General features: G+C 40.4%; 1 protein-coding gene across 1 annotated transcript in view; it reads right to left on the bottom strand.

Moving 5' to 3' along the window:
* LOC135211133 (chromosome-associated kinesin KIF4A-like) overlaps positions 1-26,596 on the bottom strand; it is a 214,569-nt gene that overhangs the window by 79,236 nt on the left and 108,737 nt on the right. The window contains 3 exon segments of the mRNA XM_064244278.1: positions 5,435-5,452; positions 13,559-13,736; positions 22,932-23,150. Of these exon segments, the coding sequence (XP_064100348.1) occupies positions 5,435-5,452; positions 13,559-13,736; positions 22,932-23,150 (415 nt within the window).

Genomic DNA, 26,596 nt, shown 5'->3' with positions numbered 1-26,596 from the left:
ACCTATAAAGCTGGTGCACTCCAGATGATCTGTCAACGGGGGCGTGACCACAATGTACTAGACCATATTGACCATACCATGAGGGCTAAGAAGTAAAATAAATATGGTGATATATAAATATATATATCACCACCTGACCAACCTAGCCAAAGTTAAGGTGTGTTAACTAAGGCTTAAGAGTTAAGAAGTCGCCGTTGTCGGCCACTCAACAACTAAATTAAGAGCTCTTCCTAACCATTTTTCTACAGGATAGGATGAGTGGTACTTCTTGCCCCCAAGATTGTGTCTGCAGACACGTATGGCCCTAGCGAGCAGCAGATCTCATATGCCATCTTCATCTCGCAGGGAGTGTGAAGTGAACACAGAGTTGCTTCGCTAAAAACATGGTACTCAGGATTGTTGCCGAGTGCCATGCTCTGTTGAAATGCTTCCGAGGCCGCGCCCTCACCTCGTGAGCATTCAGATAAAAAGATTTCAAATCTTTGTGCAAACACAATGAAGGAGCATTTTTGAAAGAACTCCTTAACACTAAAGCCAGGGTGTTCTTCGATATCGGGCGCAAGTCTGGTCTTTTTCTTTCGGGAACACTGCAGATTGCCCGAATGACTTCGACTTTCTTGAGTTTTATGTAGATAAAACTTGAGAGACCCGACAGGGCACAGGACTCTCTCTGGCTCCTGCCCACTAACTTGTGCCATCCTTGCTTCCAAGCTCCTGGCCCAAGGACAAAACGGGTTTCCATTCTTAGGCCACAACGGAAGGCACACCGCCTTGTGTTCTCTAAAGCCAAAACTTGTGACGATGGCTTAAAATCTCACTAATCCTCTTTGTCGTATCTAGGGTGGTTAGAAGAAGGCCTTCCTGATCACATGCAAGAAGTTAACAGGTAGGAGAGGTTCGAATGCTTTGACATCAAGAACTTCAGACTATGTCTAAGTTCCATATTGAAAGCTTCGATCTGGACATGCACAGCCAGTCCGTCTGTAACTAAAGTCAGGTGACCCGACCAGTTGACCAGTCAGACGAATCAAGGAGCAGCAAGGCTGTACCCTGAAGACCATAAGGCACTATTCTTCGCTGAAGGATGAGTGTCTGGACTGCCTGGGCGATTCAATCTAAGCAAACCTTGGGGGGGGGGTGTATCAATTGCAACCCAACGTCGTCAGCGAATCACTCCTGACTCGAGCTTCAGGTGCCAGGAGAAAGGAGCGAGGAGCAAAAAGGCGATTCAGTCCCGAAGGAAGAATGCCTGACAGTCCCACCTGGTCTCATGTTACACGATCATCGGGGGTGTATAAATGCAACCGACTTCGTCAACAAGAAACTCAGGGCTACTATATGTCGCCTGATCTCGCACGAGTGTCTGACTCCGAGAAAACAGGTGAGACAAAAAGTAGATGGTGAGCGAGTTTCGAGATTCCTCAGAACTCAAAGATCGTGAAGGGCTTTGTTGTTGACAGACGCAAATCTCTGAGCCCAAAGGCCGTCAACAAACATTTATTTGCGTTATTCTTTAATAGTTGTGACTGCCAGCTTATCCCATTCTTCAGACGGAAATGGAAGACGGTAATCTTATTCCTGTCAACATCTCGATAGTCTGAACGTAGTCAAGACTCAGAGCAGAGAGGTTATAGGTACCTTTCGAGTTAGAGTAGACCGACTCTCTCTGAAAAGGTCCTTGGAAAGTGAACTAGGAAGTATATGACCTCTGTGAATCCAGGATCCTGAAGGCCAACATGGGGCGATCAGCGTTATTGTCGCTCCCTGTGACGTCATAAATCCTCTTATTACATTTCCTAAGCGATTGAAAAAGGGAAAAGAGACTAAACATCCATCCCCGTTCAATATCATAGGATGGCGTTTAATGGTACCGATCCCGGATCGAGAATAAGGGAGCAGAGAAGAAGAAGCCTCTTCGTCCTCAACATATCGAAGAGAAGAATGAAAGGGCGTCCCTAAAGTCTCCACAACTCTCAACTTACTTCTAAAGAAAGATTCCACTCGGAAGTCAATAGTTGCTGCCGTCGATCGAGACGATTCGTACGGACTTTTGCAATCCTGTAACGAACCTCTAGAGGATCATTACATTCTACACCTGTTGTTATAATAGGCTCTTTCTCGTAAACTCGAACAGGGACCGAGAGAAGATACTTCTTAAGATATGAGAGAGCTGTGGAATATCAGAGTTGATCGGACCACTGGTTCCCGAAAACTCGTTTCGAGGACTGGAGGGACTACCGAATCGCTTTTACTTCTTTCAGATTAAGATCCAGGACATCTGAAACCCTATCCAGATGTCCGGCACCTTCTTTCTATCACCTCAGGTGACAGACGCACTGAGAGATGTCAGAATCATTCCTAGATCTTGAATAATATTTCAGTTTCCCGGTAGGGAAAAAAACTGTGGTCTGAATTGCAGTCTATTAGGGGAAACAAACTTCTTCGGGAAGGAAATGGTCCCTCCCTGAGTATGCTTACTTCCCTAATAAGGCTGCGCTTTGCCTAAGCAGGAGAGCATATAAAAGTGCAATGTTGCGGTAGACTCGTAGTTCTATACCGTGCGGTAACGAGCACCGAAAGGATTAAGAGATACTCTGTTGAACATAGTAGGCAAAACGAATGCAACGTTTATTCATTCACGTAAGAAATCCCCTCAATCTTAGGCTAAAGTCCGTGATTGTAGGACAGAGATACAGTTAGTCAGTCAATCCCGCAGGAGAGACGTAACCGCCAGCACAGAGATACGGTTAGTCAGTCAATCCCGCAGGAGAGAGAGACGTAACCTACCGCGCATGACAGCGCACGATCTGTTACTGGCGGCTCGGTTGGACTGGAGGACAGACACAGCGTGACAGCAGCAGCCAGCAGCTTACGAACGTCGTCTCTTAACTTTATGTCTGGGTTGCCAGCTACCCTATTCTACGAAGAAATAGGTCCGTTATTTTATTTTAGCAGAAAGACTCTCAAGCTGGTATATTTAAGTGAAACAGAAAACGCTAAATATATAGATGCGTTTGTGTCGTCAGAACACTACCAAACAACGGTAAAAGAAAAATCGGAAACTCCTGGAAGGCTGCAGGAGTACGATTAAATGTCCTTAAAATAGACAATAGACCTCTCGGTTGCCATCCGAAGAGGTAACTACAGCAAGCGTATATGACTTGAACCAACCAGAAGTAAAATAACGCAAGGCAAAATATGAAATTATATCACAATAAAGTTTGTTCATACTTACCTGGCAGACATATATATAGCTGAATTCGGAAATACAGCTACATACCTAATCTGTCAGGCAAGTTTCATGAACAAAACTTAAGAGAATCGAAGCAGTCAGCTCAAGCTTCTTATGTTATTGGACATAAGCGTTCATTGACGTAGTCTACAAGTCTATTTCTTGTACGAGTCAGCGAATGACGAATGAGAGCTCTTCCGAATCTTGTCAATAAGAGCTTACTCGCTTACGCAATATCAAGTTAATGAGATGTTTGTCAATGAGAACTAACCCATTTACGGGACAAAGAGATAGTATATTGTCAATGGGGGAAAGTCACTGAATTGACAAAACATAATCCAGGAAGTCGAGCATTTTATTTTTCCGATTCCCGTCTCAAACGAGGAAGGGGCAAGAATCCTGTTAAGAGACTGGGCTTACGGCAGGTAGAACGACGATGTTCAATTCGGCAGCGTAGTCCCGACTAGAAACTAACAAAATCTATCATCGTGAAAAACCCTTACAGATGGGCTAAAAAAGCTTGCAAAATTATCCTGGGAAGAGGAAGAAACTCTCCAACCAGCTTCCTCTCCCGTATCACAAACTAATGCCTGCTAAAGCTTAAAATTTATTGGCAGTATGGCAAAGGAAGTCCTGTCTTGCGCTTTTCCTGAAGAGCGTCCTTTTGATGATGAGTGCCTTTGCAAGAATCCTACTGAACGTTGCCGAGAGTCCTGACGTGCAGGACATCGAGCCTTTACATAACCCGTAACTGCCTTATCGCAAAGTCTTGACTGCGGTAGAGAAAAACGAGATCTTCCCTTGAGCTTTCCTTAACTCCATCCCCACCTTTGCGAAAAAGCAATATAATATTGACAGAGACCTCTTGAATTCACGAAAACCCGAGGTCTTGCTGGGTTTCGAAGACGAAGTTGTCTGTTCACTTTAAGCTTCCTCCGAAGCACTGCTTACTTCACATTCTTTGCATGTGAGGTATAAGGTATCACCGAAGGTAGAGGTAAAAATTCTTGAGGCCCAACCCAATCGTAAACAAGAGCTTGAAGAATTCAACAGAAACGTTCATTAGCCAGGCGGAGACACCTGGCGTTGCGCTGGCACGCGCGCTTGGCGTCCACTGGCGAGCAGCGAGGCACGCCCTCGGCGTTCACGGCGCTGGCGCTCGGTATACCAACTGGCGTCGCGCTCGGCGTCCACTGGTGTGCGCTTGTCTGTGCACCCGCGCGCGCCTGGTGTCCATCCGAACGTCCCGTCCAAGCCGAGCGTCAAAAGAAGCGTGCAGAAAAGTGTCACGCTCCTGACAGGCGTCAAAACAAGCGAGAGAAACTGCCTTCAGGGAAAAGCGAGATACATTCTCGGAGAGAAATCCGACTGCACGAAACAATCTCAGGAGAAGGGTGATCGTGTGAGAATACGAGGGGCGGAGGAAACGCCTTTTCTTATTTCTCACAGTAAACAAAGCCTCGGACGTCCGCGTCTCAAAAGCGTCCTGCTACTAAGACTTCTTTTCATATTTCTCGGTGATCACGGCGATGTTCGCCTTCTTACTTCTCACTGGAACGCATAACGAGAGAGAGAGAGGACGTGAAGCGTCCTCTTCTATAAAGCTTCCGAAAACTCTAACCCCTGCGTGGGGAGGACGCTTCGGAGGACGAGAAGCAATCCTTCAGGATTCGTGCACGTGCACGCACTTAGGCAGTCTGGGGATTTTCATCAGAAACTGCCGAAGGCACGCCAGATCGGTGGGGGTTCCTCGTAACCCTCCTTCGGCTTTTGACATGCTCTCTCCCCGGGTCCTGGGAGTCAGGCAGAGGTCCCGGCCTAGAGCGAAAAAATAAGGCCGATCTGACGCACCCTCCACTACACAAGGGGCACTGTCACTGCACTTAGCCACTTCACTATTGCTCTCTAAAGCAAGCACTTTCGATTCTAAGATACGAATCGAAAGAGTATTAGAGAAAGGGCAATAATCTCTACAGACCACTGTTTAGGGCCCGAAGGCAACATTACAGGGTTATGAGAAACAATAACAGAAGTAGCACTCTTCACAACAATGAAGTAGAGCGATCACCTCTCGCAGACATATTCATAACCCGTAGGCCCTACTACAGGGTTAGGCGCAAAAAAAAAAAAAAAAAAAAAAAAAAAAAAAAAAAAAAAAAAAGAAAAAAAAAAAAGAGTCTACAGGAAGGTTAGCAGGTTCACTACCCTGACTTTTGTTTACTGATTAATTGCGTACATCGAATCATACGTTTTCCTACGGAATTAGACATGTTTACTGATTAATTGCGTAGAAACGAATCATACGTCTTCCTTACGGAATTAGACAAAGTCTCACACTCCTTACATGACAAATCTCAACAAAGAAGCAAGACTCATACCCCCTCGTCATCATACCAATGCGGATCTACCGAAGCTTTCGGTGTTAGCCCAAACCCTAATCTTTGCAGGACCAACACCCTCTCTGAAACTAGCCTAACTAGATTCAGATATCTTATGCAAAAATGAATCAAATTCAAATCAATTTAAGATAGCGTATGCCTAGCCACAAATCCAAGTAAATAAATTAAAAGACAATTAGGATACTTAGCGGCAATGAAGTTTCCAAAATCTAAGACGGAGGTACTGGAAACAGGTGTTTCCAGCACCGGCGACAGAAAAATTATAAATAGAAAATGGGAATGGTTCCTGATACCCGCCTCCCAGCGGCGGGTGAATGGTGTTTACTAACCACCTGGCCGACCACTTGCGTCTGTTTGGATGCTGGTGGTAAAGTTTTTAAAATTCTGTCGGACTTCAGAAAATACAGCTATATATTATATATCTGACGGTAAGTTTCAAGTCATGAAACAAAATGAATAATTAGATTGAAGGAAGATCAAATATATTGGAAAAGTTCAATTTTTTTAATGTCAGAATTTCTGGAAATGAAGAAAAGAACATACCAGAACAGGAAAGAGACATGGGAATATCCTTATTATTACCCTTATTAAATGAAGGGGATAACACACAAACCATCATAGTGATAAATGTGCAGGGTTTAGTTACGAGTAACTCAAAAAGAAAAATAGAGTTCTTAGAAGAACTAATCCAAATTTAAAAGAAAATAGATATAATGAATATAAGTGAAAACTGGTATCCCAAGAGACTGGTAGTGATGATCAAATAAAGGGGTTCCAAACTATTAGATCAGATAGAAAAAACAGGAATCAAGGGGGAACCACGATATATGGGAAAGACATAAAACAAGGAAAAATATATGAGAAATATAGTAACTCAGAATGTGAACTAATAGCGGTAGAATTTGAATCTGAAAAATTAATGAAAATAGTTATATATAGACCCCCTAATACTAAAGAGTTCGACACAATAATAGAAAAATTAGATGATATATGTAGAAATCACAAAGACTGGACTATTCTCCTATCCGGAGACTTTAACTTTCCTTTCATAGATTGGAAAGAATGAATAGGAGATTGTGGTTGTATTTATACATATTAAAAAGAGAGTAATAGTAGTGCAGATAATAAGAGGCAATTTGAAAAGCTATTAGATGTGCTACTAGAATACAACATTCAACAAATAAATCACCTGCCAACAAGAAAAGAAAATACTTTAGACCTAGTATTTTTGAAAGAGGTGAATTATGTTAAAGAAATAATAGTTTATAATGCGAGTATTTCAGACCATACTGTCATAGAATTAACAGTCCATTCCAAAGCAAGTGAAATCAGAGATAAGAAAGATGAAAAAGTGGGAAGGATATGGAAAATACAATTTCTACAGTAAAAATAGAAAATGGTCAGAAATAAATGAAGAATTAAACAAAGTTTGGGATAAAATATTTGAGAAAATAGTGGATAAACATATGCCGAAGAAGAAAAGTAAACATCAGTCATGCATACCAAGAGACAGAAGGATCTTGTTCCAGAAAATCAGAAAGTGGAAAAAAGGTCTTGCAAAATAAAAGAATGCATGGAAAGTGATGGAACTAAAAAGTAAGATAGAAAATGCAGAACAAAAGATTATACAATTAGAAGAAAATTAAAAACGGGACTTGGAAGGGGCTGGAAGCAATAACCCAAGTAAATATCAAGCAAAACCACAAACTACTGTACTCATATGCAAAAAGATGAATAAAAGAAGAATAGAAATAGTTCCTCTAAGAAATGAAAGGAGATTAAAGAATGAAAAAAAAAGGAAATATGCACCATATTGGCAGAAAGATATAAAAGAAAATTTATGCCTAGAATGATAATGAAGATAATGATACGGAAATAAGGGATGGAAATAGCGAATATTTATCAGACATAGATATTAATGAAGCCGACATTGTGCAGGCTATTAATGAAATTAAAAATGGATCAGCAGCTGGGCCTGATGGTGTGTCTGCTATTTTGTTAAAGAAATTAGTTCATTCTATCACAAAGCCCCTTGCAATATTATTAAGGCAAAGTATATACAGGCAAGATTTATGATGAGCATAAATCAGCATAAATTACCCTTACTTATAAAAGTGGATCAAGATTAGAGGCAAGTAATCATAGGCTTGTGAGTCTAACATCACATATTATGAAAGTGTATGAAAGGGTAATGAAGAAAAATATTATGAAACATTTAATAAAAAATAATTTGTTTAATATAGGACAACATGGTATTGTACCCGGAAAAAGTACACAAACCCACCGTGAGAACATATATAAAAATATGAAAAACGGAAAAGAAACAGATGTGGTTTATCTTGACTTTGCAAAAGCTTTTGACAAGGTAGACCATAATATATTAGTGAAGAACATTAGAAAGCAATATAGTTGACAAAGTAGGAAGATGGATAAAAGAATTTTTACACAACAGAAAACAGATAGTTATTGCAAACGATGAGAAATTGGATGAAGCTAAGGTAATATTCGGTGTGCCACAAGGTACGGTGCTAGCTGCTTTGCTGTTCGTTATTATGACTGCAGACATAGACAGTAATGTTAAGGACTTGGTAGTGAGTAGTTTCGTCGATGACACAAGAATAAGTAGAGAAATTACTTGTGATGAAGATAAAAATGCGCTACAAAGAGACCTTAACAAAGTATATGAATGGGCAGAGGTAAATAGGATGGTATTTAACTCTGATAAATTTGAATCAATAATCACTAACAAGGAAGCAGTTAAAGACCTTGATGCGATGTTGAATAGGAACATGTTATGCAATGATCAAATAGCAATTCTATTGGTAAAATGAAAAGCAAAAATGGGAATGTTGTTACAGCACTTCAAAACCAGAAAAGCTGAACACATAATTATGCTTTAAGGATCTTGACTACTGGGAAAGACTACAATTTTTAAAATTATATAGTCTAGAAAGAAGAGAACACTACATGAAAATTCAGGCATGGAAACATATAGAAGGAATTGCCGAAAACATCATGGAGCTAAAAATATCAGAAAGAGCAAGCAGAGGTAGATTAATAGTGCCCAAAACTATACCAGGAAAACTAAGTAAAGTACACAGGACATTAATCCACTACGCCACCAGCATCAACAATGCAGCGTCTATTCAATATGTTGCCAGCTCATCTGAGGAATATACAGTTACCATCCGAGTTACGACCTGCGGCGAGTTACGTCCACCCGTACTTACGACAGTGTCCGACAGGGGTCTATTTTTTTATTTATTTGGCGGCGTTTTACTGTTTGGCAGCGCGGTAGCGTAGTGCGTGCGGCGCGGTATGACAGTTACGACGGCGCCGGCAGCAGCATCCCAGGGCATTCCGTTTAAGATTTTATTAGTGCTTGACAATGCGCCTGGACCACCCGACGCACTTGGATGATCTTCATCTAACGTGCGCGTTGTCTTCCTTCCCCCTAATACCACCCCCTAATCCAACCCATGGACCAGGGTGCAATTTCTACGTTCAAGGCGCACTACGTAAGAATTTCCTTTGACCAAGCCATCGAAGCTATGGATGAAAACCCTGAGCTGACTTTGCGGGATTATTGGAAATCATACAACATTTACCATTGTATCAAGCATGTCGCTAAAGCTTGGGATTTGGTGACAGAAAAATGTATGAGTGGTATTTTGGAAACACTGCTGCAAACGCTTCCTCAGATATTTTGTTGGCTTCGATAACGAAGAGGAATTAAGCAAGGTCCGAGGAAAAATTGTTAGCTTGGCAAAGCAACTTGAGTTAGGATGTGATGAAGAAGAAATTGAAGAACTGATAAGTGAAGAACCTGAGGAATTAACAAATGAAGAACTGTTAGCAATAGAAGAAGAAAGGAAAGCTGAAGAAGAAAGAAGAGAGGAAGAAAAGGAAGTTGTAGAAGAGGAGGAGCCCGAACGAAAGTTTACTGTAAAGGGATTATCGGAAGCCATACAAATGCTTAATACAATGCTGCATAAATTGGAAGGAATGGATCCAAATGTTGAAAACGGTTTGCCCGGATAGAGAGATCTATGCAAGAAGTAATGAGGCCATACAAAGAAATCTACGATGAAAAGAAAAAGCAGAAGATCCAAACGACACTTAGCATGTTTGTCAAACGAACACAAAAGCCCGCCTCATCCAGCATCGAAGCCACCCCCTCCCCTACATCGGCCAGCGCAGTAACCACCCTTCCCCATCCCCTGCCTCGCCTGACTAACAGCTGATCTTTCTTTCGACCGTGCGTATGAAGAAAGTGTGATGACGTCGAACCAAGCACCAGTGAACATTAATTTTGAGTGTTCTGTTTTGGCTTATTTTTTTACATGCATATGTATTTTCTATTTTGTACTACAGTACTGTATGTTTCTATTTTTGAACCCTGTAACTTTTCTATTTTCGTTATTTGTTTTGATCTTCATTTGTATTTTTGTATAATAAATTCAACTGCAGTAATAAATATTTTATTTCTAAAACCATATTATATTAAGATGTATGTACGTAGTATATCAACTAAGCAACTGAAAAAAAAAGCTAAATACATTGCACCTACAGTATAATATTAAAAATATCTCTATGATAAAATGATAAAAGTGAAACTAAAAGGCTATAAAATGATAAATACATAAACAGCTTGTACGTATAGTACAACGTATATTATTCAACAGAAAAAGTATGATAAAAGTGAAACTAAAAGGCATAAAAATTATAAATAAACAGCTGTATATACATATGTACAGTAATATTATTCAACAGAAATATATGATAAAAAATTATAAAAGTGTGAAACTAAAAAGGCATAAAAATGGATAAATAAACAGCTTGTATATACACAATAATATTATTCAAACAGAAAAAGTTACTTAAAAATGCAAACACATTCATATCATATGTCCTCGAGTACAGTATAATCTTCCACTTTAACCGAGTACTTATAATCCACGTGTCGGCCATTTTGGCTGGTATTTTCGACTAACGACCATTCTGACATACGACCTGTTGGTCGGAACGGATCTAGGTCGTAACGGATGGTAACTGTATCAGGAGTGAGAGTGAGCGTAGATGTGTTTAAGAATAAGCTCACAAATATCTAAGCTGCATCCCAGACCATCCAAGATTGGAGGATGCAAAATATACCGGAAGATGCATTAGTAATTCTCTGGTAGACATTAGAGGTGCCTCACACTGAGGGACTTGGGGCCAACCAAGCAAGATGTAAGGTAAGGTAAGGTCTCTCTCTCTCTCTCATCCTCTCTCTCTCTCTCTCTCTCTCTCTCTCTCTCTCTCTCTCTCTCTCTCTCTCTCTTTATTTTGCTTTGAGGTTTATGTATTTCATAATAAGTTACAGTACAGTACTCTTACATATCTCTTAAAGGCCCTTGTAGATATAGTATATCTTTACTAGTGGGGTTGATAACCTTACCTTCCTTTTGCCTGTTAGAAAACAGATGCAAAAAGCTGGATTCTTGGGGATGCTGAGATGAAAACAAATAGGAAACATGCGTGTGCATAATTGAGTTCGTGACGCATTCCAAAGACATGAGTTAATCACAGGAAAAGTTATCGAGTTTCATGTATGTAGCACACGTGCATCTACATCAGTTAGTGGGTGTACGTTCATACATGCAAGTCACGGAAAATGACAATCTCTAGTATGTGAATTAACAGAGTCATAAGACGACAAACTGTCAAAGTGGAGAGTAGCGTTTTGGCGTGGAAGAGGCGTTCGAGGTCCATCAGAAAAGATGGATTCGAAGTCACCATATAGGTAAATGGGATTTCACTAGACATGTTTTAACCCATGATAGGCAATGAAATTTTTTTGGGACAGAAAAGAGATAAAGGGGGTGGGGTACTTGCTTAAATATGATTTTGGGAAGAATTGATAGTTTAATGTTTCTTTTTTTTTTTGTTTTAGTTATTCTTAACCCATTTTATTCCATTTTCATGTTAGCTATTTTGGGAAACAGAAAGTATATTTTTGTAATAGTGGGAGTTTGAATATGCCTAGTTTGATATTTTACTTTCAGCTCACTTCAGACGGCGACTCTTACAGGGAAGCATGAAAGGTAGGTCATGTTACCAAGTTAGGAGTTTTTTTTCCATTTGTCTAATCGAGTGTCATTTTGACCTCGTAAGATATCCTTTAATAAAATGCAGAAGCAAAAATATATAAAATGATACAAAACAAGCCCTAATGAAGTCACACACCTGTCTACCCCTCTTCACCCATCCCATACTGCATTCCCACCCCACTTTTAGCCAAGAAAATTCCTTTCTTGCTCAACCCACCTTCCAAAACAACCCTTTTTCTGTATAAGTTCTTGTAAACAGCCTTATTGCTGCTTCCCTCCCATGGTACCCATCCATCTCAAGACTCCTCCCCACCACCTTAGAAACTTCTCCAGGCTTCCCACATCCACCAAACCCTTTCTGTCTCATCATGTGTAAGCAGTGTTACCAACATTTTCCTTACGCCACACAGCACTGCCAATCATCAGACAGCAGTTTTTTCAAATATTTTACAATGTATTTATATATAATCTTTGGTCTCTGGTCCAGTGCTGTTGGATAAATTCATGTTTCATATCCAGATAATCAAGGAATTACTGTATTATTATCCAGAACGTAACCTCTTCATATGAAAAAACCCACAGGGGCCACTGACTTGAAATCCAAGGTTCGCGGAATGCTATGTCTCATAAAAGAAATAACAGAATGTAATGGGAAATACAGAAAGAAGAGATCAGTTACTACAGAATAAAATATAAATTAATAAAGAAATAAAGAGATGCATATGTAAGTAAGTTACTCAAATACAAAAACTGTTTTACGGTAGTAATGCATCGCATTGTCACTTGAACTTTTGAAGTTCCAGTTGCACACCATCCTCAGGGAGATTGTTCCACAGGCCGATGGCATGAGTAATAAAGGACCTCTGGAACTGAGAAGTACAACAGCGATGCAAGTTTACCGTATAGAGGTGCTGCGATTTGGCAAATCTGGTTGCTCTCAGCAAGAAAAGAGGATCAGGGATCAATTGTGAAAAGTAAAAGATCTATGTTAAAAATACAACTTACAATAAATAATTTACAGGCAAGGAACCAATTACTTATACTTGGCCTGCTTTGCAATCAAGGGGGTAACAGTACCAGAACCCTTGAAAATAATGACAACTTAGATGAGAAAAATAAAAAGATATACTACAACAGACAGCAGAGCATACAATGACCTCAAGAAATATTTCTATAAATAAGGTATACCACAACAGAGGACATAACCCTACACGGTACAAGTACCAGGCACTTGAGGCACAAAGAAAGCTTCTTCCAGAAAAACACATCATATATGCAAGAGAAATGAGGGATGATTGCCACAAAGAGGAGAAAGATAAATTAGAAGGCCTCGACTTACAGCACATGACCCGCCACATTGATCACTCAATATGAAAACATCCATAGGTGCTGTGAACCACAAGTGTAAGAGGGAAACTTGTCGAGGCCAAAGGGTAAAAGACCCAACAGAAAAATAAAAACTAAAAAGCATACAAGAAGAGAATGCTCATGCTCCAGGAGCAATAATCGTGAGCTTGTAAAAACATACGAATGAACTTATTAAGAATAGGAACATAAGAATGGGATGAAACAGAACAATAACTTCTACAGAACACTGTTGTGTAGATCCTTCAATGCAAAGACACCATCCAAGCAGTATTCTGCAAGCTGGGCATGCATAAGTGGGGTGGCTCCTACTTTCAAGTCAAGTGTGACTAGATCTATTTCACACAGAATAAAGCTAGTTATGATTTATAGGTATAGTATAACAAGTAGTCTGGGGAATCCAAATCAGCTTCAAATAGGGATAAAACCAGAACCTTGACTATCAACTTACTTATTGCTTGTTGAACCACTAGATGCCACCTTAAGTTGCTGCATAAGCTCATCTCTTTCTTTGGATAAAATATCTACATGTTTTTCAAGATCTTGCTTTTCTTTTTCATACTGGATCTTCATGGCAACAAACTGCGTGTCATTGTTACTCATCTTGCTCATCAGTTCCTCTTTCAGAGCAAGAGCTTTATTTAGATCCTGAAAGAAACAACAGTATAAAAGATTTGACAAAAAAAATAAAGCTAAGAAACTAATAATGATAGGAAAAACCTTTATAAAAAAAAAAAGGGCCTTAAACCATATCTAAAAAATTTTCAACATTAAGTTATTTCTTCTAGAAGAGTACATTTTAAAAAATTTAAGAAAATAAAAGACCATGACATAAATGATCAAAGACACAGGAAGGAAGCCAAAGATGCATATTTATACGGACAGAAGACTATTAAAGTAGATCAGACCAACACGAATAAATAATTTAAGTACTGTACATTTACTAAACACTGAACATACAGCTACATGAGAAGAGGAAAGACAAATATATATAGTAGAGTGAATGAGGACCAGACTTAGGATTGGATCATTGTTTACACTCTTAATAAGCTTGCCTTCACAATCCAACATACCCACTACAGGTATGTACCTTATAATCAGTAAGTGGAAAAGTGAGAGCAAAGTAAAAGAAGGACAAAAAACTAAAGGACGACAAATATGGATATAAGTGTGTGTGTTCATTCATTTGCCCTTCCACTTTGTATTTATGGTCACAAACTAACCCGATGATAAAGAAAATGTATATGTCTGATCAATAACACATTGCTGATAATCTTTTTTTACAACAGTAATCTAGATCTATAAACAATTTTGTTACTTACCTCAACCAATTAGTGACCTCCCTCACATAAAAAATTACTTTTATAACAAAAAATTTTTCATACAAACCTGCCAATCATGAGTCCAAATCATGGTTGTGGCCTCCAAATGACACTTCCATTCCTTAGTCTTCAAGGCAAATGAAGTAAAAGAACTAAAAGTGCCCATGTAAAAATCATTTGGTAATATCTGCCTGCTCATTATATCACGTTTTTTACCAAAAACCCCAAGGTTAATGCATAAACCGCAGATTCCTATCTGTTCTCAGATATAATAGAAAATCTGCTATTTCTGTTTTAGTTGTTTTAGAAGATGAAACATTATGCTCTTTACACCACGCTCTCAACACAGTCCACTTTGCCTGGTAGACTTTACTTGAAGATTCCCTTCTGCACTGAGCAATAGTTCTCGCCGCTTGTCTTGAAAACCCCTTCGCTCGTAAGAGTTGTCGGACAGTCTGTAAGCAGTTAGGGACAGAGTGGATAGTCCTTGATGGAACCTCCTGAAGTGGGGTTGTCTGATAGATCTGTTCTCTGAGGAAGTAACCTTGGCCAATCCACTAGAAGGTCTAAAAGCTCTGGAAACCATTCCTGCGCTGGCCAGAATGGAGCAATGAGAGTCATCGATACATTGTGATGTGTTCTGAATTTGTTGATGACTTCTCTCACCATCTTGAATGGAGGAAAAGCGTACAAGTCCTTGTTCGACCAGTCCAAAAGCATTGCATCTGTCGACCATGCTTTCATGTCCGGGGCGGGGCTGTGAACAATAAAGGGGGAGACGATGGTTTACTTGCTGTGGCAAACAGATCTATCATAGGTTTCCCCCAGAGTTTCCACAATTTGAGGCATATCACTGAGTTAATTATCCATTCAGTGTGAAGTACTTGCCTCCTGCGGCTCAGTTTCGTCTGCGAAGTATAACATGAATTTTCCCTGAACAAACCTCGGAATTAATGTAGTATGATTCCAATTCATCCATAACAGCAGGTTCCTTGCTATCTCGCAAAGAGAAAATGAGTGTGTCCCTCCTTGTTTCCTTATGTACGAGAGCGCTGTCGTGCTGTCCGAATGTATCGCCACTATACTTTGTTGCAAACTTCGTTCGTGAACTTCAGCAATCCCCAGTGGATGGCAGTCAGTTCCTTCCGATTTATATGTTACTGTTTTGTTGTGCATTCCAAACCTGCCTGATACTTCCTTTTTTTCCCCCACCCCCCAGAATCACTCCCCATCCTTCATCTGATGCGTCTGAAAAGAACACTAGGTTGGGGATCTGCAGGAGGAGGGATCTCCCTTCTGCAAGTCTGTCTCTTGACTTCCACCATTGCAGGTCCTCCTTTATTTCTTGTGATACGGAACATAAGAGTCCGGAAACTTCTTTCTGTTCCAGTTCGCTCTGAGGAAGAACTGTAGGTTCCTCATATGCAGTCTCCCATAGTGTCACGAACTGTTCTATTGAGGATAGTGTGCCCAAAACGACTCCATCCATTCCTTTGCAGAGCATTCCTGGAGAACTAGAAATTTCTCAACCTTCTGTAGGCACAACTCGATTCTTTGAGGGGATGGAAAAGACCCAAAACCCACCGAGTTGATACTCATCCCCAAATAGACTATTTCCTGACTGGGTAGTAACTGAGACTTTCGTCTGTTTATTAACAGTCCTAGCTCCTGAGCTAAAGTCAGGGTTTTCTGAAGGTCCTCCGTGCACCTCGTCTCCTTTGTTTTTGACCGGAGAAGCCAATCATCCAAGTAAAGTGATATCCTTAACCCGATTAGATGTAACCATTTCGCAATGGAAGCTAGCACTCGGGTGAAAAACTTGTGGTGCAGTCGAAAGCCCGAAACACAGCCCTCTGAACTGGTATATATTGTCCCCTGAAGACAAAACACAGAAACCTCTAAGTTTTGGTGTATTGGAATGTGAAAATATGCATCCTCCATATCAATGGAGATCATCCAATCCCCTTGATGGATTGATGAAAGAACAGACTGATTCGTCTCCATCTTGAACTTTGTCTTTGCACATAAAGGTTCAGTGTGTTTACGTCCAATTTGGGTCTCCATCTCCCCGATGACTTGGGGCACAACGAACAGACGATTGTAAAAAACCTGGGGTTTAGTGGCTCTTCTATTAACTCTATTGCTTTCTTTTGCAAGAGGGACGAAACCTCTTCCGAAAGGGCGATGAACTTCTTTGAATTTTTTGCGAGTAAGCTGTCAAAGCTATTGGAGTGCCTGATAACGGTGGTTTTCTCTTGAACGGAATATAATATCCTTTTAAAACCTTTACGATCCAAGGTTCCGCCCCTCTTGCTTCCCATTCTTCCCAAAACTGATGGAGTCTCGCTCCTACTGGTGCACGGAGGACTGATACATTACTTCTTGGTCAAGGGGTTGGTTGAGGATTTTTTAATAGATTTAAGGGTGAAACGTGCTCTGTCCCTTGATCTTGGGAATCTACGAATCCCCTGCCCCCGAAAGGGTTGTCCTGGGCTGGCTGGCGAGGGGCATACACTAGGGATATTTTCTCTAGTTCGTTTAGTGGATTGGGAGAGAAGATCCTGTGTTGCTTTCTTCTGCAATTCGAAGGCAACTAGCACTACTGTCTCTTCTGGAAACAGGTGCTTCTTATCCAAGGGCAAATACAACAAGGCAGACTTTTGAGTATGAAATACTCCCTTGGTTGTAAAAGAACACCATAGTTCTCTCTTCTTTATTATTATTATTAATAGGGGTTAGTTTTTCCAGACCTCTGAGTCTCAAGCAGACTCTTCTCGGGCTGGTTCTCAGGGATCAATCCTGTGAATCTCTCTTCTTTAGGATGCCTAACATGAAGAGAGAGGTTAGTTCTGCGGAACCGTCTCTAATCCCCTTATGTAAACAGGAGATCACTCCCGAAATGTCTGTAAAAGCTTCCTCATTCAACATTGAACAGCTCTTGAGTTTCCGTCCCAAGGCTTCTACTGTCCAGTCCGGGAAACTAAAAACTTCAAATACCCTAAAGATATTTTTAATTAGGTGGTCTAATTCTGACGCCGTAAACATGATCTTGGCCAAGTTGAAACCCGACCTTCTCATCGAGTCAATAAGCGGAGAAGTCTCCCTGGGCGGAGGCAGACACACCCAAAGAGAGAGCTTCTCCAGTTTTGTAACACAAATGTCTCCTCATTGAAAGACGTAACGGAAGGAAGCAAAAGTTAACTTTGCCTTGATCACTCTTATCCTCAAGCCAAAGGTTAATTTCCTTCAATGCTTTTCGAGCTGAAAAGGACAGTGCTAGTTTTGGTAATTTCCTGGAGTCTTCCTGGTTGTCTCTCATGTAAGAAGACACTGGAGACGTGGGAGTCACTGGCGAGAACGAATCTGAAAAATTTTCAACGCAGTAAAAAAGCAAGGCTTTGTAGGCAGTGAGAGAAGACTCTTTATCCTCCTCTTCTCCTTTCTCTTTTTCTTCGACTGAAGAAATAGGTGAAAAAGTCTCTATAGGTTGGATAGGGGGCGCTGCAGATTGAATAAAGTCCAAAATGCTGTCTAACTTATTCTGGATGGCTGACAGAGAAGGATCGGGGGCAGCCATCACCTGAAGTCCTGTCTGTGAATCTGTAGCCTAAATTGATGACATAGACTATCTTCTGAGCGCTTCATACTGGTCCCTCTGTGCACTTTGTTGCATGTATACCTGTGGATGCTCGGGCGCTAGTGAGCGCTTGGGTGCTAGTGGCCAAAACAAACTAGCGCTACCAGGAATTTTAAAAATTCTAGCTGCCGACAGTTTTAGAAACTATAGCTATGTAACTACTTGGTAAGTTGCATACATAAAATGCCAATTTAAGACAACTTGTGACCATGCATAGTGATGATCATGCCTTCATGACTCTGTTATGGAATCTGATCATCTTGTGTTTGATTATATATGGAGAGGGAGATGATGGAATTATAAATAAGAAAACAGAAAGCTTAACAAGTGAAATTACACTATTGACATTCTAAATTCAAGGGTTTCCTTTTTGCGAAAAAACATCCAATCATTTAAAGGGTTCTTCCAACAGCATTCTAGAAAAGAGGGCCAAAGGATAGGACAATGAGGCATTCATATGGGCAAACTAAGATCTTTGTTAGTTTTTTTTTTTTTTATATATCATATTATGCTCCTCATACCTCATATTAATGACCTCACAAATTTATTACACCCCCAGTTCTTTCTTCCTTTTTTGGATGTAATTGTGATGCATCCCTACCTTTGACAGGTTTTTTCTTTTTCTTTTTTTTTCTCCTTTTATTTTTCATCCAAGAATATTTCATTAATAATTTTTTTACTACCATAACATCTTTGCCACTCCTTGACCATCATCATCTGCCTGTTTTCTAAATATTCTTTTATCTCTTTTTGATGCTTGTTTACCTCTGTACCTCTTAGCATTCCCATATTCTTTTTCTCTCCAAATTAATGGCAATGACCTATTTGGTTTCTAAGACTAACAAATGGAGAAGTCCAGGTGTATTTATGGTAAAGTGTACCTATAATTACAAAATTACTTGTTACACAAAAAGTCTGCAGTCTCTCCCAGGCCTTCCTATCTATGATTAACTGGTTTGTCAATACAAACATTGGGTACCTGTTTTCATGTATAAAATTCTATTCTTTGTCTCTGCTGTTAAACTTGATATTTTCCTTAGTTTTGGAAAATCTTGTGGAAAACTCATTTTGGGTCTCAGCAATTACACTACTGTAAGCACTACCTCAAAAAGATGCAGCGCTTATCTCTTCTCCATGTCACAGTACAGTAGTACCTCGAGATACGAAATTAATCAGTTCCGAGGCGCCCTTCGTATCATGAGGTTTTCGTATCTTGGACCACATTTTACACGTAAAATGGCTAATCCGTTCCAAGCCCTCCAAAACACCCCATTAAATTTCATAATAAAAGCTAAAATTGGAACCTAATAAACAATGAAATACTACAACAATTTGGACCATTCAATACCTAACTTAATAACAAAATGCAAATTAACCTGTAAATAAAGTGTATTAGTGTACATGGTATACAAGAAATACTGTACGTAAAATGTGGAAGCTTACCTTTCGAGTGAGGCTATCTCCGAAAGTGGCGGCAGAGGAGGACGAGGACAAACGGCAGATACGTACGTACACTTAACTTTACAAAAACACATAAAAAAAATGTAAGGAAAACATACATAAACTACAATTTACGAAACATATTAACAAAACTGTAACACTTAACTTTACAAAAAAAAACTAAAATGAAAAAAAAAAAAAAAATTTTTTTTTTTTTTATCTTTAAGTTTTTTTTTTTTTTTTTTTTTAAACAGAATTTCAACTTCATCACCACTTTCAACTTTCTGTTTATCACTTGGTTCTTCCTTTTTGCTTTCAACTTTCTGTTTTCATCACTTGGTTCTTCCTTTTTGCTTTCAACTTTGCTTTTTATCACTTGGTTCTTCCTTTTTGCTTACTCCTGCTAATGCTGAAGGCCTCTTTAAAAAATAATGATCCAAGGAAGATTGCTTCTGGCCCTACTTTCACAATGTTCCTGAAACGACTCAGGCAAACGTCATCGAACTGCGCAAGCATACGACCTGTGTGAGCCTTTTCGGGGTGTCTTTTTTCTATAAATGATTGCACTTTATGAAAAGCGGCTAGAACATCCTTAATTTCTGCCGTTGTCATAGGGTCCTCCTCCTCTTCCTCGCCGCTGCTAGAGAACTCTCTTTGAACGACGTTATGTTGCATGGCCTCCAACTCCTTCAGGTCATCCGTCGTAAGCTCCTCTTGGTGCTCCTCGAGAAGGTCGTTGATGTCGTCCTCGTCGACAATCAGCCCCATGAACTTGCCGAGTGCAACGATCTCGTCAAGATCTGGTTGGGAAACAGTTTCGGGATCGTCAACTGTTTCTGACTCTGCAGCACCAGCTTCGTCCGCGTCGAATCCCTCGAAGTCCAGGGCGGATATGGCATCAGGCCAGAGTTTCCTCCACGAGGAATTCAAGGTTCGCCTCGAAACCTCCTGCCAAGCTTGGTCGATGAGTCGGATGCAAATGACGATGTTGAAATGCTCCTTCCAAAATTCATGCAAGGTGAGGTGGTGTGGTATCGGTGATGTCGAAAACAATCTCTTGAAAAGATTTTTTGTGTACAGCTTCTTAAAGTTCGCTATCACTTGCTGGTCCATGGGCTGGAGGAGAGGGGTGGTGTTGGGCGGAAGAAAAAGAATCTTGACGAAGGAATACTCCGCTAGGATATCTTCCTCGAGGCCAGGAGGGTGGGCAGGGGCATTGTCCAACACCAGCAGACATTTCAGGGGGAGGCGCTTCTCTTCCAAAAAATTTCTTCACTGTCGGGACGAAACACAGATTTACCCACTCGGTGAACAAAAGCCTCATTACCCAGGCTTTTGCATTAGCCCTCCACATCACTGGAAGCTTCTCCTTAAGCACTTTGTGGGCCTTGAAGGCTCGAGGAGTCGGAATCGGAATATACCAGTAGGGGCTTCACCTTGCAATCCCCCACATGGCGTTCAAAAAAAGTGCGAGCATAAGCCTGTCTTTCATAGGATTATGCCCGGGTAGCTTCTTTTCTTCCTCCGTGATGTACGTCCGACGAGGCATTTTTTTCCAAAAAAGGCCAGTCTCATCACAGTTGAAAACTTGCTGAGAACTGTAGTCTTCCTTGGTCATCATCTCGTTGAAAGTCTTTCTAAATGCTTCGGCCGCTTTCGTGTCTGAGCTGGCAGCCTCCCCATGCCGCACCACCGAATGGATGCCAGTTTGTTTACGGAATTTCTTGAACCAACCATGCGAAGCCTTGAACTCTGGGGTTTGTGCTGATGTCCCTTCCCCTCCGTCGTCTTCCGCTTGCGCAATCAAATCGCCGAAAATAGCGCTGGCCTTGTGGGAGATTGCCGTCTCCGTTACCGTATCACCAGCGATTTCTTTGTCTTTTATCCAGAGAAGAAGCAACCGTTCCATCTCGTCGTGCACGTGGGTCCTCTTGTTGGACAAAATAGTGATGCCCTTGGATGGTGTAGATACTTTGATGGCATCCTTCTGTTTCAGGATGGTGCCTATTGTCGACGGATTTCGGCCGTATTCCTTGGCGATCACACTCAATCGCATACCAGCTTCATACTTTTTGATGATCTCCATCTTTGTCTCCAAAGAGAGCATTCGCTTCTTTCCGTGAATTTCAACCTTCTTGGGACCCATGACTATGTTATCTTGTACGTAATTTACGTACAAGTACAATAAAGTTTTCGCACAACATGATAAAGTACGTACACTGCAACAAAATCACTAACGACTTTATGTTACTAAACGAAATCGTTAGACCGAACGAATACTGCGTGCGTACGATAACGATGCTGGTACGAAGTGGACGAGGTAGGCATGCCACCACATATACGTACATAGATGCATGATGGGAGGGATGCTGTCCAATAGGAGAGAAGGATCTCATGGCAGTGACTAGCATCAGGAACCAATGGGAGAGCAGGAAGATGGTGGCGAGTCTACTACGTTGGCGGCGCGCGAGTTTCAAAATTGTTATCGGTGGTTTGGGCGAATCTCGGACTTTCAGAAACCTTTCGTATGTAGAGCCGTTAAAATTTTTCGTATTGGCTTTCGTATCTCGAGTTTTTCGTAAGTTGAGCCTTTCATATCTCGAGGTACTACTGTATTTCCTTAGTGACACTATTTAGGCTATTGTTTTGCTGAGCCATAAATCATATACGTCATAAAAACAAAATTTGAATGTGGTGCAAAGATGCTTGTCAATGTCTGGAGACCTTTGTATATATTCCAATTTATCGCAGCTTGTTTCAGAAGTGACAAACTTGTTATCCAGCTGGGTGAATATGTGCCACTCATACATTTTACAATCTTTTGAATGTGCTTTGTGGTAACATAAGTAGCTCATATAGCAATTAATTTCATTCAGTTACACACGTAAACAAAGAATGCTATTTCTCTTTCACTATTTGTAAATTCCTAAAAATAACAAAAAAAAATTTCAGTTAAGCTAACTTTTACTTGGTATTGATATTTTCTTTTAATTTTTTGGTCATTTTAGGTATATGATAAAGTTCAACTCTTTGGCTTTAAACTGACGCCTACTTCATTAATGCGGCATGACGTATAATGTTACACAGTGATCAAAAACTTTTTGCTAAGAATTTTCATTGTTAATGAAGGGTGAGTGTTCTGGCATTGAGAGATTTTGACACCCACCCCTCCCCACTTCACCCCCAAATCCTCAAAGAGTTAAGTGTGTAAAACTTGAAATACAAACATATACTAAAACTACTTCACTGTGACAATGTCATCATAAATGTCATAAAACCTCAATGTTATTTTAAGAACTTTTTCATCTACAGGGTATTCATTACTGTGGTCCTTAACGAGGTCACCATTTATGAGTGTGAACCATAACTCTTTTGGTCATCATCATCATTCAGTTCTATGGAGAGAGAGAGAGAAAAAAAAAAGATACATGAGAAAAATATAACCTGTAATTCCTCATTCAGTTTCGCCTGGCGCAACGTGTAAGCTGTTCCAAACTGCTTCGATGGAGAATCCTCTAAGCCACTATCTGGGTCTCTAGAATCGGCATCCTTTTGGCCTTCGCCAAGATCTTCAGTTTTGATACCATTCATGGACTTTGTAGTAATACTGTGGCGTGACAATTCGTGTTCCATCATCATAGTCTCATTTTTTCGTTGTTCGCCCTGCAATTAATAAAATAAGCTATTTAGAAGGATAAATAATATAATTACAGCTACTTTTACACAGCATGGTCATGAACAATAGAAAATATAATCTAGGTCAAATGGAATCTACTAGAACAAAAAATCACCAAATACTGCTGAAATTAGTGGGTATCTTAGGTTTAAAAACTAGTGTGCATTACAACTGTGGCTAAAACTGAAGGAAACATATTCAATGTCTAGAGGTAAAAGTACATCAAATCTGATGTCCACAGCCACTGCAACACCAATTTACAGGTAACTATGGTATTAAATAAGAGTCCACTCACAGTATGAGTGCTAGAGTCGAAGGAATGGTATAAGTATTTGTGTGGATCTTGTGGATATACCTATCAAATTTGTGAACAATGTTTAAAGCAAAAGGGGTAGTATGCACATGACTAATAATGGTAGGATCATCAATATGGTTTATGGCCAACAACGGTAGGAGTATTTTCATGGGGATGACCTTATATGACCTACCTGAAATATAACTTTGGATGACCTTATATGACCTACCTGAAATTTAACTTTGGATGACCTTATATGAGCTACCTGATATCCATTCACCAACACTGCAGCTGTTTCACAGTTCAATGTATTTCCAACGAAAGAAAAATATTCTACCACAGCATTCTTCTCTACTTTATTCCCTTCTTCATTTGCTCTTTAATGCAGTTCAGGAATTAAATATCTTTTACTTAACTTCATTCTCTTCTGTTGTTCTTTAATACATTTTGGGAATGAAATCTCTCACGAACTCCCATGCAGAAGTAAACAAAGTGGCTTACAGGATTACCTGCCTATTTCAACACCTCGACGTTCTTAAAGGCGAGAATTTCGGTCCTAATATATTAGTTTCAAGATAAAAACTAATCCGGGATCAACCACCCCCAGGGGAACTTACTGACACTCCAATCAGGGTCATTTCCACCGCAAGTGCCAGTCAACTCCAAATGGCGAGTGACTGCCCACTCCCCCTGGCTAACCCCCCATCCACCCAAATGATCAGCGCATTCATCTCCCATCTTCATGAGTAGCCATGGATACATTAAACATAATCTCTTGGAATATTTTTGGTCTCAAGCGGAACATTCCTCTCCTAAACATGTTCTGCAAAAACTTCAAAGGCATCATTGCATTGCAAGAAACGCTCCTCTGGCCACATGACCTTGCCATCTGCGAATCAATTCATGAAGACTTCAGAACCTTCTCCACTTCATCGATTCAAGTTACAGATCAAATCATAGTCGGTCGGCCGAAAGGGGGCCTTTCTTTCCTGTGGCACAAATCATTAGACAATATGATAAAGGTGATGACCTACAGGAGTGACAGATTGCTGGGGCTTCAAGTGACAGTAGGGAACTAACTCTAAAATCCTAATCATTAATGTTTATATGCGATGGGAAAATAGCAATAATTTTGATCATTACTGCATGATCCTAAGGGAGTTACACAGTATTATTCATGATTCTCCTGCTGATCATATTTGTATAATTGGGGACCTTAATTCTCACCCCACAAAACAATTTTATAATGAACTTACTCGCTTCTGTCAAAACCATGCTCTCCAAATTAGCGATGTAATGCTCCTCCCTCCCTTCTCCTATTCATATGTACATAATAGAGCAGACGTTATTACAACCTCCCGGCTGGACCACTGCATCACATCTCCACAACTTCATGATTCTATTATGACCTATGATCTTGCAACAGGCTACGATCACATCTCATTACAGGTGTCATTCAGTACCCCCATAACCTCCCTACCATGAACCCCTCTAACTGATTGCCCACCAGCAGTAAACTGGAATTTTAAAAACCAACAGAAAACCAGATACTTTAGGACGACCACGGAAACCAGGTTGCGGTCAATAGTTCAACCGGCAGACGCCTTACTTTGTACTAACACAAATTGTAGAAATGACCACCACAGGAGGGATCTGAATGAATTCTATTCGAACATAATCTCCGCTATGCTTGCTTCGGGCAGGACTCCTATAGATTTCGTCAAGGTAAATCTCGTATGGAATGACTTGGTTAAAGATCTGTATACATACTCACGAAAAATGTTTTTACTGTGGAGGCAAAATGATAGCCCCAGGGAAGGGCACACTGCATTACTAATGAGACAGGCGAGAGTGCAGTTCAAACTTGCTCTTAAGCACTGCAGGTTAAATGAAAAACAACTAAGAGCCGATGCAATGGCTAGAAACTTAGAATTTGGTGATTATCCTCATCTTTGGAAAGATATCCAGTCCTTAAATCCCATAACTAAAAAGCTATCACAGAGAGTAGGGAAAGCAGTCGGAGAAGAAGCTATCGCAAGTATGTGGGGCGATCACTTCAACAATATCCTGAATTGCATAAATGATCAAGATTCCCGAAGGAATGTAGATAACCTCCTTACTGACATTCAATTTCATTTTGCAGACCGTATTACGCCAGGTAACATCAGTTATGCCATAAACAGCCTACCTAATAATAAATCACCCGGCTATGATGGTCTTCCTGCAGAGGCCTTCAAATTCTGCCATCTGATAATTTACATTTTGCTAGCTAATTTACATTTTGCTAGCTGCCCTATTCAATGCGTGCATAATTCAACGGTTTCTTCCAGACTCCCTACTCTTAGTTTACTTGATACCATTAATCAAAAACAAGCTAAAGGACGCAGCTGACCCTGGCAACTACCAGCCGATTGCAATCACAACGATCGCATCAAAGATACTTGAGTCGGTCCTTCTAGTGAGACTTCTACCCTTTCTACACACCACTGACAACCAGTTCGGGTTTAAAGCAAACCACTCAACTGACACCTGCATCTACATACTGAAAGAATTGCTGAACTACTACCTATCATCAGCCTCTCCTGTTTTCCTTTGTTTTGTAGATGTGAGAAAAGCATTTGACAGAGTAAACTACCTGAAGCTCTTCTTGAAGCAGCATAAAAGGGTCACACCCCTGTATCTAATTGGCATTTTACATTGCTGGTTCTCCACACAGCAATTCTTTGTCAAATGGGGTAACGTATTATCGTACACCTTCGGCTCCCTAAACGGGCTTCGGCAAGGGGGCATTCTCTCTCCATACCTGTTTAATACGTACACAGATGCCTTGAATGTCAAACTGAACTCACTCCCAATCGGATGCACTGTCAATGAAACAACTATAAACAACCTTTGTTACGCCGACGATATGGTTCTGATTTCCCCATCAATGCAAGGTCTCCAACGACTCATCGACACTTGCCGCCAATATGCAGAGGAATTTGATATAATCTACAACGAAACCAAGACTCAGTGCATGTCGCTGCTCCCGAGATCACTTAAGCATATTGCAGAACCACATATTTTCCTCGGAAACCATCAGCGGGAATTTGTGCACGAATTTACGTATTTAGGTCACATTATCACCGACGACCTTAA

The sequence above is a fragment of the Macrobrachium nipponense genome, chromosome 4 (genome assembly GCF_015104395.2).
Source record: "Macrobrachium nipponense isolate FS-2020 chromosome 4, ASM1510439v2, whole genome shotgun sequence".
Taxonomy (NCBI): domain Eukaryota; kingdom Metazoa; phylum Arthropoda; class Malacostraca; order Decapoda; family Palaemonidae; genus Macrobrachium; species Macrobrachium nipponense.
Note: the sequence above shows the minus strand (reverse complement) of the source record. Positions and strands in the feature narration are given on the sequence as shown.